General features: G+C 47.3%; 1 protein-coding gene across 2 annotated transcripts in view; it reads right to left on the bottom strand.

Moving 5' to 3' along the window:
- Nucleotides 1-11,423: 11,423 nt before the first annotated feature.
- Nucleotides 11,424-12,910, bottom strand: part of SLC9A3 (solute carrier family 9 member A3) — a 631,205-nt gene continuing 629,718 nt past the window's right edge. For both annotated transcript variants that reach the window (XM_077491947.1, XM_077491948.1), the window contains exon 17: nt 11,424-12,528. In XM_077491947.1, the coding sequence (XP_077348073.1) occupies nt 12,525-12,528 (4 nt within the window). In that variant the 3' untranslated portion in view covers nt 11,424-12,524. The remainder of the gene's footprint in view (nt 12,529-12,910) is intronic.

The raw sequence follows: 12,910 nt of genomic DNA, 5'->3' as shown, positions 1-12,910 counted from the left end.
GGTGGTGGTGAGCAAATTATAGTGGGGACTGCCACACTTGTCATTTGACACTTTTTGGGGACCAGTGAAACTAATACAGTGATCAATGTTAAAAATATGCATGGTTACTGTGCCCTGGGAAGAGGTTAAACATCAGGGCCAATCAAATTGTTAACAGTGTGCCTAGCCTGTGTTTTAGTGTACTGTAGGAGATGCTTTTACTAGAGAAAGACAAAGATCCTAGTCCCTGCTTTGGAGCGACACAGGATACATGCATTCCCTCCTGTCAGAATGGCGATCTGCCTTGTTCTGCCTCTGTGCTGGATGATCGGTGGGTGCCGGTGGACATCAAGTCCGAGGTACCCGCAAATCAGCTCCCACTGTGTATAATCACAGTGGGAGCAAGCTGCCGACCCATAATTTTGGATCACGTACTAGGGAACGTGACTCAGTGCAGCAGTGCCACCTTGCCTCTGTATATGTAAATTATACGGTCAGCAAGTGGTTAAAAATTAAATAAATGGCGCTTTTGATTTGTGGTGCTCAGATACAGTGTAGTTTTGTTCTAATCTAGTCAGCTACTAAAACGTCACTTAGCTTAAAGCCAGGTGGGTGTCTAAATAGTTACATTAACAAATGTAGACTTACATTTTTTTTTCTTGCAATAAAAGGGAAGCTAATCCACAGTTCCAAAACTCACACTGTGGAATATTTTGTGCCTGTGGTCTTTCCCTTTGTTTACTGATTTTATTATAGTGATACTAAAGCAGGGGTAGGCAACCTTAGAGAGGTGAACAACCTAGAAGTCAAAGATCACCAGGCACAGTGTCCTGTCGTTAGTGTAGGTTCACACCAGAACATGGTGTGGGAAAGACTTGTTTTCTGCACTGCAATTAAAAAAAGTACTGCCTTTGTGATCTGTTGTGGGTGCCAACACTTTAAGATTGTAAATGCAGTGTTTTGTCTGCACCAGATTGCATGGTATTTGCAGTACCATGCAATTTGGCAAGGTGTATTTTTGAAAAGTAGTGCATGCGCTACTTTTTGTGCAGTCTGGAATTTTTCTAATGTCAAATTAGAAAAATGTAAAACATATCTTCATAAATGTAGGCCAAAATGTATTCTGCTACATGTCTTTGGTATAAAAAATCCCTGAGAGAGTACTCTCTCAGCCCCCTCACACCTGTATGCTCTCAGCCCCCCTCACAACTGTATGCTCTCAGCCCCCCCTCACACCTGTACGATCTTAGCCTCCCCTAACACCTGTACGCTCTCAGCCCCGTCACACCTGTATGCTGTCTGCCCCCTCACACCTGTACACTCTCAGCCCCCCCAACACCTGTAAGCTCTCAGCCCCTCCTTCACACCTGTATGCTCTCAGGCCCCCTCACACCTGTATGCTCTCTGCCCCCCTCACACCTGTGTGCTCTCAGCCCCCTCACACCTGTATGCTCTCTGCCCCCTCACACCTGTACGCTCTCAGCCCCCTTAACACCCGTATGCTCTCAGCCCCATCACACCTGTATGCTCTCTGCCCCCTCACACCTGTATGCTCTCAGCCCCCCAACACCTGTACACTCTCAGCCCCTCCCTCACACCTGTACGCTCTCAGCCCCCTCACACCTTTATGCTCTCAGCCTCCTCACACCTGTAGGATCTCTGCCCCCTCACACCTGTATGCTCTCAGCCCCCCTCACAACTGTATGCTCTCAGTCCCCCCTCACACCTGTACGCTCTTAGCCTCCCCCTAACACCTGTACGCTCTCAGCCTGTCACACCTGTATGCTGTCTGCCCCCTCACACCTGTACACTCTCAGCCCCCCAACACCTGTAAGCTCTCAGCCCCTCCTTCACACCTGTATGCTCTCAGGCCCCCTCACACCTGTATGCTCTCTGCCCCCTCTCACCTGTGTGCTCTCAGCCCCCCTCACACCTGTATGCTCTCTGCCCCCTCACACCTGTGTGCTCTCAGCCCCCTCACACCTGTATGCTCTCTGCCCCCTCACACCTGTACGCTCTCAGCCCCCTTAACACCCGTACGCTCTCAGCCCCATCACACCTGTATGCTCTCTGCCTCCTCACACCTGTATGCTCTCAGCCCCCCAACACCTATACGCTCTCAGCCCCCGCCTCACACCTGGATGCTCGCAGCCCCTCCCCCTCACACCTGAACACTTTCAGCCCACTCACACCTGTACGCTCTTAGCCCCCTCACACCTGTACGCTCTCAGCCCCCCGCCTCACACCTGGATGCTCGCAGCCCCCCATCACACTTGTATTTTCGCAGCCCCCCTCATACCTGTATGGTCTCATCCCCCCACACATGTGTATATATGACACACACACGTACATAGACACACATACACATGTATACAAGCACAAGCACACAGACACATGTACACAGACACAGGCAAACAAATGCACACATGCACACATGTACACAGGCAAACACACACACACAGGCACACACATGGACACAGGCTCGCACACGTACACAGGCGCACTTACGTACACAGGTGCACACATACACATGTACACAGGCAAACACACCTGTACACAGACACCCCCCCCCCCCCCTACTTGTAGAACAGCCCTTACTTGTTAGGTGGTGTTCCTTGTCCCAGCTCTCGTGCAGCACAAACGAAGGGAGCACATGCAGGAATTTACCAGAGGTGGCAGCAAAGAGCCTTATGTGAGCGCTTAATGACACTCACACGCTTTCCGAAAGCCAGCACAGCCACAGAGCTCTCCTGCACCTGCACCTGCCCTTGCCTTCTCCCATCCCCGCCAGACTGCCCGGGCCCTTCTAGATGCTCAAGGCCCTTAATAGTGTATGGGCTGTACCCCTCTGATGGTGGCCCTGCCCACCTGTGCCCGCTAAGCCTAACTCCCTTGCCCCTCTGCTACTTCTATTTGTCTGGCTGTGATGGGACCCCTGTGCCCGCTCAGTTAAATGGCCCTGGCTGTGAGACTGGCTGATATACTTAAACAAATAACATACTTTAAAATTGACATGATGTATTCATTCTCATAATCTAAATGAATAATATTACAGTTTTGTCAATTTGTCACTTGGAAAAGTAACTGCTAATTTATGTTTTCAACTCTATGAAATTAGAATCGGGTGTTTCAATTAAGGTGCCAGTGATAGATCTTCTTTACAGAGCATGCAAATGGGATCTATATCATTTAAACCTTGAGGCTGGGTTCACACCATTGCAAATTGGATGTGGGATAACCGCATTCAGTTCGCAATAGCAGGAGATTTTGACCAGCTCTCTATGGAGCCAGTTCACATATCTATGCAGCAGGTCCGATGCGTTTTACAGAAAAATGATGTGCATCTTTTGGTCTATTTCAGGTCTGAATTCAGCCCAAAATTAAGGCTGAAATCGGACCTGAAACGCTGAACCAGCATGCATTGGACTCCTACTGTGAGCCGCATGTGGCTCATATGTGAACTGAGCCTAATGCTGCGTACACACAGTTAGAATTTTGGCCAGCAAATTCTGACACACAAAAACTCACGCATGCTCAGATTCAACTACGAGACGGAAGCTACTAGCTATTGAACTTCCTTTTTCTTTTTTTATTATTTTTATTGATTTGCAAATAAAACGTAAAACAACTTACAGCCTATTGGGCATACCCAGGCTGATTACTACTACACCCCCTGAGTCAACAATCATGGAACAACAACCCCCCCCTCCCCCCCCCCAAGATAACGCCACCGGCGTATACAACCAAAAACCCACCGTACACTCTAGCACCACTGCTCATCACTCAGGACAATTTTCAAGTTCGCTCATGCTCTACTGCAGGCTGTAAGCAATCCCAGGATGAAACATGCAAGCATTCCCCTCCCCTAACCAACCCCTCACTGCCCCTGTAAGGAAAGACCCAGGGCTACAGAAGTGTCAATATCTTAGAACGCCTCCACTAATTCCTAATGAACCTCTGTCAGTCAGCATTTGAGTCAGCATTGGTGTCTCGCGACTCCGTCCATATGTCCCATACTTTATGAAACTTGGCTCCGCAGCCTCGCGAAAGATAGGTGGCCTTGTATAGTGGAAGAGCCATGTTCACTAAACTCTTCCAGAAATGAATAGAGGGGGCCAACAGAGCCTTCCATTTAAGAACAATAGACTTACGGGCATAGTATAACAATAAGCCCAGGAGTGTTCTGAGCGCTCAGCGTGGAGCCAGCGATCCGACCAAACCCAATAGGCATATCTCAACAGACAACGGTACAGTTACGGTGGTAACAGACAGAATAAAGTTAGTCACCTCCACCCAAAAACTAGCTATTTGAGGACAGCCCCAGAACATATGCATAAAATCCGCTGAGAGTGAGTTGCATCTCCAACAGGAGGCAGGGACAGATGGGTAGATTCTGTGGAGACGTTGCAGAGTGTAATATACCCTATGCACTATTTTAAATTGCACCAATCTATCTCTGGCTGACACTAACTGTAAGAAAGGATACTCCCAGACCTCCTCCCAGTCCTCTGTGTCCAAAGAGGAGGAATCCACCTCCCACTTTGCCCTCAGGATTTCGAGACCGGTATAAACATTTGGGAGCAAAACCTTATATATAGCCGACAGAGGTTTAGACAGATCATCGTCCCTGAGCAGGGTCTCTAGCCTCGAGGTGTAGAACGCCACTGGGGCATTTCCAAACTGTGATTGAAAGGCATGGTTAAGTTGTAGAAATCTGAATAAATGTGAGTTAGGCAAGGCATACTGTTGCTTCAGCCTGTCAAAGGTCTGTATTTTGCCCTCAAAACAAAGTTGCTCGATATATTTGATACCCCTGCTGGCCCATACACTAGGGTCAGGAATAGAGCCAAATTCCGGTAAATTCAGGTTAAACCAAAGAGGACTATGCAGAGAGATGTGCCCCGAAGGTACTGGGAGCATCGAGTTAGCTATGTTCCATGCCCTCACAACCACCCGCATTGCGGCAGTAAGAGGGAACGGGGCCCGAAGACCATGATACATTAAGTTTCTCAGTGCCTCATATGACTCCAACCACACCGCCTCCAGAACCACCGCCACATTGGACTCATCCGAAACCAGCCAATTGTGGGCATGGGACAGAAGGGCCGCCACATAATAGGAGTGTAGGTCCGGGCAAGCTAAACCACCCTCTCCCCAAGGCCTCTGCAACACCGTCAGCTTAAACCTCAGCTGTCCAGCGCCCCAGAGAAACGACACCAGGAGAGAGTTGATCATGCGGAATATTTTTTTAGGAATCCAGATTGGAGCATGTCTGAAAACATAGAGGAAAGCAGGCAAAAGCTTCATCTTAAATAAATGAATCCTCCCAATCAAGGTGAGAGGGAGATGCGACCATGCCTTCAGTCTAGTCCTCATCTTCTGCACCAATGGATCCAGATTAAGGGCACAAAAATCAGAGGTAGAGGAGGAAATATAAATTCCCAAGTATATGATTGTGTCCGTCCACATTAATGGTAGGTCGGGATCCGCTGCCGCTTTAGCCCCCCTGTCTATGGACATGATTTGAGATTTGTCCCAATTTACCTTCAACCCCGAACAATCAGTGAAATGGGAAAGAATGAGTAGCGTCTCCTGGAGAGACTGGGCAGGGTCACTTAAAAAGAGTATGAGATCGTCTGCATATAAAGCTACCTTTTCCTGTATGGAACCCACCCGTATCCCACGAACCCCCTCCGCCTTCCTGAGGGTCGACGCAAGTGGCTCCATTGCCAGGGCAAAAAGAGCCGGTGACAATGGGCAACCCTGCCTCGTTCCCCTCCGAACAGCGAAAGGCGCTGAAAATGTGCCACCTATCTTAATCTGTGCCGAGGGCTCCTTATATAAAACGTGAATCCATTTACGAAATTCCTCTCCAAAACCCATAACCTCCAGTACCAGAGACATAAACTGTCATGCCACAGAATCGAAAGCTTTTTCGATATCCAATGTCACTATTACCCTCGAGGAAGACTCAGAGGTTGGCAACTGCAAATGAGTAAATACTCTTCGCAAATTTATATCTGTGGACTTCCCTGGCATAAATCCGGTCTGGTCTATATCAATCAGGGATGGCAGGACCGTTCGTAACCTGGTGGCCAGAATTTTCGTTAAAATCATGTCAGAAATCGGTCTATAGGAAGCACAGAGGGAGATGTCCTTGCCAGGCTTGGGAATAAGCACTATGTGTGCTTGATACATGGACGGAGGGAGTGCCATCTGAGTTTTACTGTCAGAGAATACTTTCAGTGGGGCGTACAACCTGTACCACTCGCCAGGTAGGCCATCGGGTCCAGGTGTCTTCCCGCCAGGAAATTAGCAAATTGCCTCCTCTATTTCCTCCAAAGTAAAATCCTTGTCTAGAAATTCACAATCCTCTTGTGATAGAGTGGGCAAATCCAGAGAGGAGAGAAACTCCCTCTGCTCTTCTACTGACCCCCCTGAGAATTCAGCATACAGTCTTTCATAAAAGGCTCTAAATTCAGTAAGTATCAGATCAGGGGACCATCCGACCCTCGGATCTCCGAAACCACTGTCTGCATTTTAGAGTCAGCCACTAAATTCGCTAGAAGCTTACTGTTTTTGTCCCCGGATTCAAAGATTTTCCCCGCCATGGACTTCAAATCTAAATGAGTAGCCTCAGCAAGGTGAAGGGACAAGGCCCGTCGTGTCTCAGCCAGCCGAGTAAAGCGCTCCAAGGTCGGCGAGTCGGAAAACGCCTCAGTCGCCTCGGCCTCGCCCCCCTCGAGCGTTCGCATCTGGGATGACAGCTCAGAGCGGATCGCCTTAATAGCCGAAATATATTCTCCTCTGGTGTTGGCCTTAAAGGCATCCCAAACCATCTGTGCTGAGGTAGAACCTTTGTTCAACTCCCAGTATTGTTGCAGTTTAGGAGTGACCTCCTCCCCCACCCGCAAGTCCTGCAACCATTTGGGCACCAGGCGCCAACAAGCATTACCCCTGGCGTTCGACAACTGTAAGGTAATCTCCAAAGGTGCGTGGTCAGAGAGACCTGCAGGCAAATACAGTGCCCCCCTCATCGACGTCAGGGCCCCAGAGTTGCCGAAGGCCATGTCTATCCTGGAGCCCGATTTATGTGTGGAAGAGTGGAAAGAGTAGGCCCTAGCATCAGCATGCTTCCATCTCCAGATCTCAGTATAATCAAACGTTTGAGCCCATTGCAGTAGCTCTGGTGAATATACCCTATTTGGGTTGGAGGAATCCAGGGATGGATCCAAGATGGATTTAAAATCCCCTGCTATATACAACTTGGAGAATTGGAGGGGAGCCAGCAGTTCACTAATCTTATACAAGATCTGTGGATGGAAGGGGGGGGGGGGGGGACAGGTATACATTGACGAAAGCATAAACCACCTGGCTAATCTCTAATAACAGGATAATGAATCTGCCTCCTTGATCAGTGTGCAGGTGAACAACCTTATAAGCTAGAGACTTACTTAGCAAGATGGCCACACCCCTCGCACAGCTAGAATACGTAGCATGGAACGCTTGTCTCACCCAGGGCCTGCGCAGTGCTAGTATTTTATTCCCCAGAAGGTGAGTCTCCTGGAGAAAAAGGACATGGGGTCTATGACTATTCAGGTATTTAAACATCAAGGCCCTCTTAACCTTATCATTAAGACCCCGAACATTCCAAGACACCAGTCTCAAATCCATTGAAACAGTTGGTAACATGTTATAGCATAGCAATACCTACACAATATCCCCTTATCCTGCCAGTGAGCATGATACATAGAAGTATAACATACAAAACAGATGCGATAATCAGTGGATTCAGAGTGCACAGTGAAAAAAGAAAAAAGAGAGAATTAAAACAACAAAAAAGAAGAAAAAGAAAAAAGATAACCCGCAACTCCCTACTGGCCATGAGTGCCCTAATTGGGAAAAAACAAAAAAACTATTGGGCACTAAAAAACATGGCCAGTTTGATACCTAAAACCTAACCAAAACTTAAACCTCCAGACTTTTAAACAAAAAAAAGTTCCGAAGCAGCGGCCACTCTAAGCTGCTTACTCCTCGTCAAGGCAAAAAAAAACTGTAATGAGGGGGAAGAACTAATAAGTCCTTAAGTGTCCTGCATCTGGGGAGCTCCGAGTTAAAAGGAAGTAGCTAAAAGGACAAAACCTATAGCAAAAAACAATGCTGTTTCAGGAAGGATCAACTTGAGCGATGGCAAGGCACCTCAAATGTCCTAGGAGAGGTGGAGGTCAGTACGCCATCCGCTGGCAGTGAGGATGAAGGTGCGCCCGTCCATCCAGTGGGTAAGTAGTATCCCGTGAGTTCCGCAGCAACAGTAGCAACAAACAGCCAGCAAAAACAAAAAGTCAGGGAGCCCATATCAGGATAATAATCCAGGCAAGCAGTACCCCCCATCAACGTAGCGATAGCGGTAGAAGATTAACGTAGAGTGATCAGCCAGTCATTTGCTTCCTCAGGCGTGGCAAAGAACTTCAACGATCCATTATAAGGCACCCGAAGGCGGCTGGGGTATAACATGCTGTATTTAATATCCTTTTCCCGTAGGCGCCTGCGGACATCATTAAAGGACTTTCTCTTGTGCTGCAAGTCTGCCGAGAAGTCCGGGAACAGTAGGATTGAGGAGTTTCCATATAGTAGAGAAGGGTGTTTACGAGCTGCAGAAAGGATCCTATCCCGGTCCCTGAAATTCAAGAAGCGGACCACGATTTGCCCCTGGGATGTAACGTCCTGTAGGGACACGATGAGCACGCTCAACAACATACGTCGGGGAGACTTCCGCGAGGCTCAACATCTTCATGAAAAAGTCTTCCGCAAACTCCGCTGGTCGGTCACCCTCCTCCCCCTCCGGCAGACCTAAGACATGGCTATTGTTGCGTCTTGCTCTGTTCTCCGCATCATAAGCTTTAGCGATGAGCAGTTGTACCGTGCGTTGCAGGTCCGCTATGTTGTTGGTGTGGGTAGCTGTGAGGTCCTCAGCTGCAGAGATTCATGATTCTGATTCAGTCAGCCTGCCCCTGATCTTATCCAGGTCATTCCTAATGACATTACATTCTTCTGCAAGGCGGTCTATTCGTACCAGCATAGAGGTTTTACTTTGTTCAATAGCAGCCAGTATCACCACAGTACTGTCCTGGGAGGGAGGGGTTGGCAGAGCCACCCCAGAGGAAGAACCGAACTCCATGGCTAATTCCGCAAGCAGCGACTGCACCCTCCCAATAAGAGAGGGATCTGGTTGAGCGGGCGGATCAGGAGCAGGACAGCTCAGTGCAGAAGAGCTCTTAGGCCGGTGTTTAGGGCCCATGAAGGGGATTTGGGCTGTAGACGTCCGTGAGCCTCCGCTCCTCACAGCTGCAATCCTTTGGCAGCAAGGCTCAGTCAGTGACACTATATGTCAGGGCCCAGGAAGCTGGATGGATGGATGCAATGTCTGTCAGATAAGAATAGTTGCCGGGGCCCTCAGTCTGTGCACCAGAACGGCCCCCCTAAAAGGGGTAGCAGTGTCCAGCAAGAGAGGAAGGGAGCTGTTTCCAAATTGCAGGGGTCAGGCCGACCACATCACTCCCCCTCCAGCCACTGGGTAAGGGCTGCAAGTGACTCCCAGGCTGTGTTAGGCCGCACTGGGCCAGGGCAACTATGGTGGCTCCACAGCCCCCCCACCAGCTCCAGCTAGGATGGTCAGGTAGGTGACAGTCCCCCACCGGCCGACAGCCGCCTCCAGCCGCTCCGCTGGCCGATCGCGGCGCTCCCCCGCCGGCCAGCCGTCCAGGAAAGTCCGGTCCACGGCAGGCTTCACTAGGCCGCGCTAGGCCTCAGGCCCGAAATTCAACGCCGGCGTTCCACGGAACAACGGGACAGGCCAGGGGCACAAGGGGATGGTGGATGGATGGAGAGGAGCCTCTTACCTCTCCCACAGGCCCCGGATCAGACCCGATTGCCCCGCACAGGCCCGGGAAGATGGCATCAGGCACGAGGAGGATGAGCAGCCGTATCCCGGGCTCCACGGTCCCACTGTTCCACAATTGCCCCTCAGGATGTAGTACAGTAGGGCAGTAGTCCCTCTGGCCGATAAATCGCTCCGTTTGGGCCTATAGATTTGCAGGATGGCACAGGATTATAATTCGGACGGCCGGAGCTCCCCAAACACACGTCTGCTCTCGCTTACATCCGGACACACCCCGAACTTCCTTTTTCTAGTCACGTCGTACATGTTGTACATCACTACATTCTTGACAGTCGGAATTTGGTGGGGCCATGTGTATGCAAGACAGCTTGAACGAAATGCTGTCGGAATTCCGAAGGGAAAACCATCAGAGCTTTTTTCGACCAAAATTCTGATTGTGTGTACGTGGCATTATGGTTTGGTAATCGTCTTTGCTGTTGACATGTGTGGTCTTATATTGCCAAAATCAAAAAAAACCTCAGCAAGAAAATTATGATGTCAAAGGATTTGCACTAAAAAAAAAAAATCGCAAAATTATTTGAAATGAATCATTCCACTGTAAGGAAGATAATTTAAGTAGTGTAGAATTCACATGAGTAGTAATTTGTCCAGGACTGGCCATTCCAGATTCTGAAGTGCTGACCACTTGATGCTAATAATATTACAACAGCCTTTTTCAACCAGGGTGCCTTTTGGGTTGATCAGGGGTGCCCTGGCAAAGTGCCTAAAAATTGTTCCAAATTGCCCAAAAATTGTGTACAAGCCAGCTGGTGGATCAAACCTTCCATTTTGTTATGGAAAGCCATAGGTATTAATTTTGCAGTATTACAGCTTTGGGCTGGCATCCTAACAACCAATTATGTTATTGGTTTAAAAGAAGACATCAGTCAGCATCCTCACTTCCCCTCCCCTGTCAGCACTAGGGTCATCATGTTAGCTGGGTGATGAAGAGAAACACAGGTACTAGTCAGTACCAATGTGCAAAATGGATATTGCTTTGTAAGAATAAATCACCTCTAATGTTGGGTGTCCTATATGTGTGAATGTTGGTGCATTATGTAAAACTATTTTTTTAGCGTGCTACCTTTATGGAGTGCAGAATTTTAAAGGATGCTTTGATTGAAAAAAGATCAAGAAACACTGGTCTACAAGAATTCCAACATGACATTGTGAGATCTTCAAGTAACTCTTGCAACAGATGGTGTCAAAGTGCATGCATTTATAATCATAAAGGGATTGCCCCGATTAACCACTTCAGCCCTGGAAGAATATTCCCTCTTAATGACCAGGCCATTTTTTGCGATACGGCACTGTGGCGCTTTAACTGACAATTGCGTGGTCATGCGATGCTGTATACAAACAAAATTGACGTCCTTTTTTTCCCAAAAATAGAGCTTTCTTTTGGTGGTATTTAATCACTGCGGTTTTTATTTTTTGCGCTATAAACAGACAATTTGGAAAAAAAAACATTATTTTTTACTTTCCGCTATAATACATATCCAAAAAATATATATAAAAAAACAAATTTATTCATCAGTTTAGTCAGATATATATTCTTATACATATTTGTGGTAAACAAAATCACAATAGGCATATATTGATTGGTTTGTTCAAAAGTTATTGCATCTACAAACTGTGGGATAGATTTAGGGACTTTTGTTTTCTTTTATTGTTTTTACTGGTAATGGCGGCGATCTGCAATTTGTAGTGGGACTGCAACATTGTGGTGGACAAATCTGACCCCAAATGACACTTTCTGGGGACCAGTGACTATAAAATGCACTGATCAATGTAAAAATGACACTGGCAGGGAAAGGGTTAACACTAGGGAGCGATCAAGGGGTTAAGTATGTTCCCTGGGTGTGTTCTAACTGTAGGGGGGATGTGCTACCATGACAGAGATCACTGTTCCCGATCACTGGGAACAGAAGATCTCTGACATGTCATCTGGTAGAATGGGGAATCACCTTGTTTACATTTACAGTTTCCCATTCTGCCCCTGTACACCACTGGACTCACTGTGCACGGGCCCACTATCTCCTATGCAAAGACTTAAATCTCATTTCATTATGGGGGGGGGGGGGGGGGGGGGATTTGGGCAGTTCATTCAAGAAATCCCACAAACATCTCAGAATTGAAGGAATTTTGCATTGAGGAGTGATCAAAATGTTATTAAGGCAATGCTTCTAAACAAAACATACCAATGCTGCTATACTTTGTCTGGGAATCTAGGTTTCAAAATTTCTAGTCAATAAAGGGTAAAAGGACATTTAATTTGGCATGTATTTCCTTGCAATTGACCTCAAATGTATGAATTTTTTATATTTATATCAGCTTTGCATAGATTTATTTTCTATCCAGTTCATGAATAATTTCAGATATTCAGATCAAAGATGACTTGTTTCATTCACATCAGACGTATTGCATTTGGTGTTCAGTTATTGCTTTCAGATTGTTCTTTTGTTTAGCTTCCAGTGATGAGTAGTTTGAAGTTCAAGCTGCTGAAGATGAGACACCATTTTTCTATAAAACGTAAGGTATATTATCTTGCTTTGTCAATGTACCCAGGACTCCGCATTTCGATTCTTGCATGTTATTAGCAATACAGTCACCTGTACAACAAATTAATACAAAATTAATGAAACATAATACAATTGACCACATTGCAAGGTCAGTTAAGGGTAATGCCACGCAAACTGATATCTCTATAGATGCTGGATAATTAAACCATCATATTTTACCTGTGAATACTATTGGTAAGTAGGGATGAGCCGAACACCCCCGGTTCGGTTCGCACCAGAACTTTTGAACGGAACCGAGCATTCGTGCGAACTTTAGAACACCATTGAAGTCTATGGGACTCAAACGTTTTGAAACAAAAAGTGCTAATTTTAATGGCTAATATGCAAGATATTGTCCTAAAAAGGGTTTGGGGACCTGGCTCCTGCCCCAGGGGACATGGGTCAATGCCTAAAATGTTTTTATAAACTGCTG

Source organism: Lithobates pipiens, unplaced genomic scaffold (genome assembly GCF_037356315.1).
Source record: "Lithobates pipiens isolate NorthernLeopardFrog02 unplaced genomic scaffold, aLitPip1_a1.2 Scaffold_19, whole genome shotgun sequence".
In the NCBI taxonomy this organism is placed as follows: Eukaryota; Metazoa; Chordata; class Amphibia; order Anura; family Ranidae; genus Lithobates; species Lithobates pipiens.
This window is presented reverse-complemented; position numbering and strand designations above follow the sequence as displayed.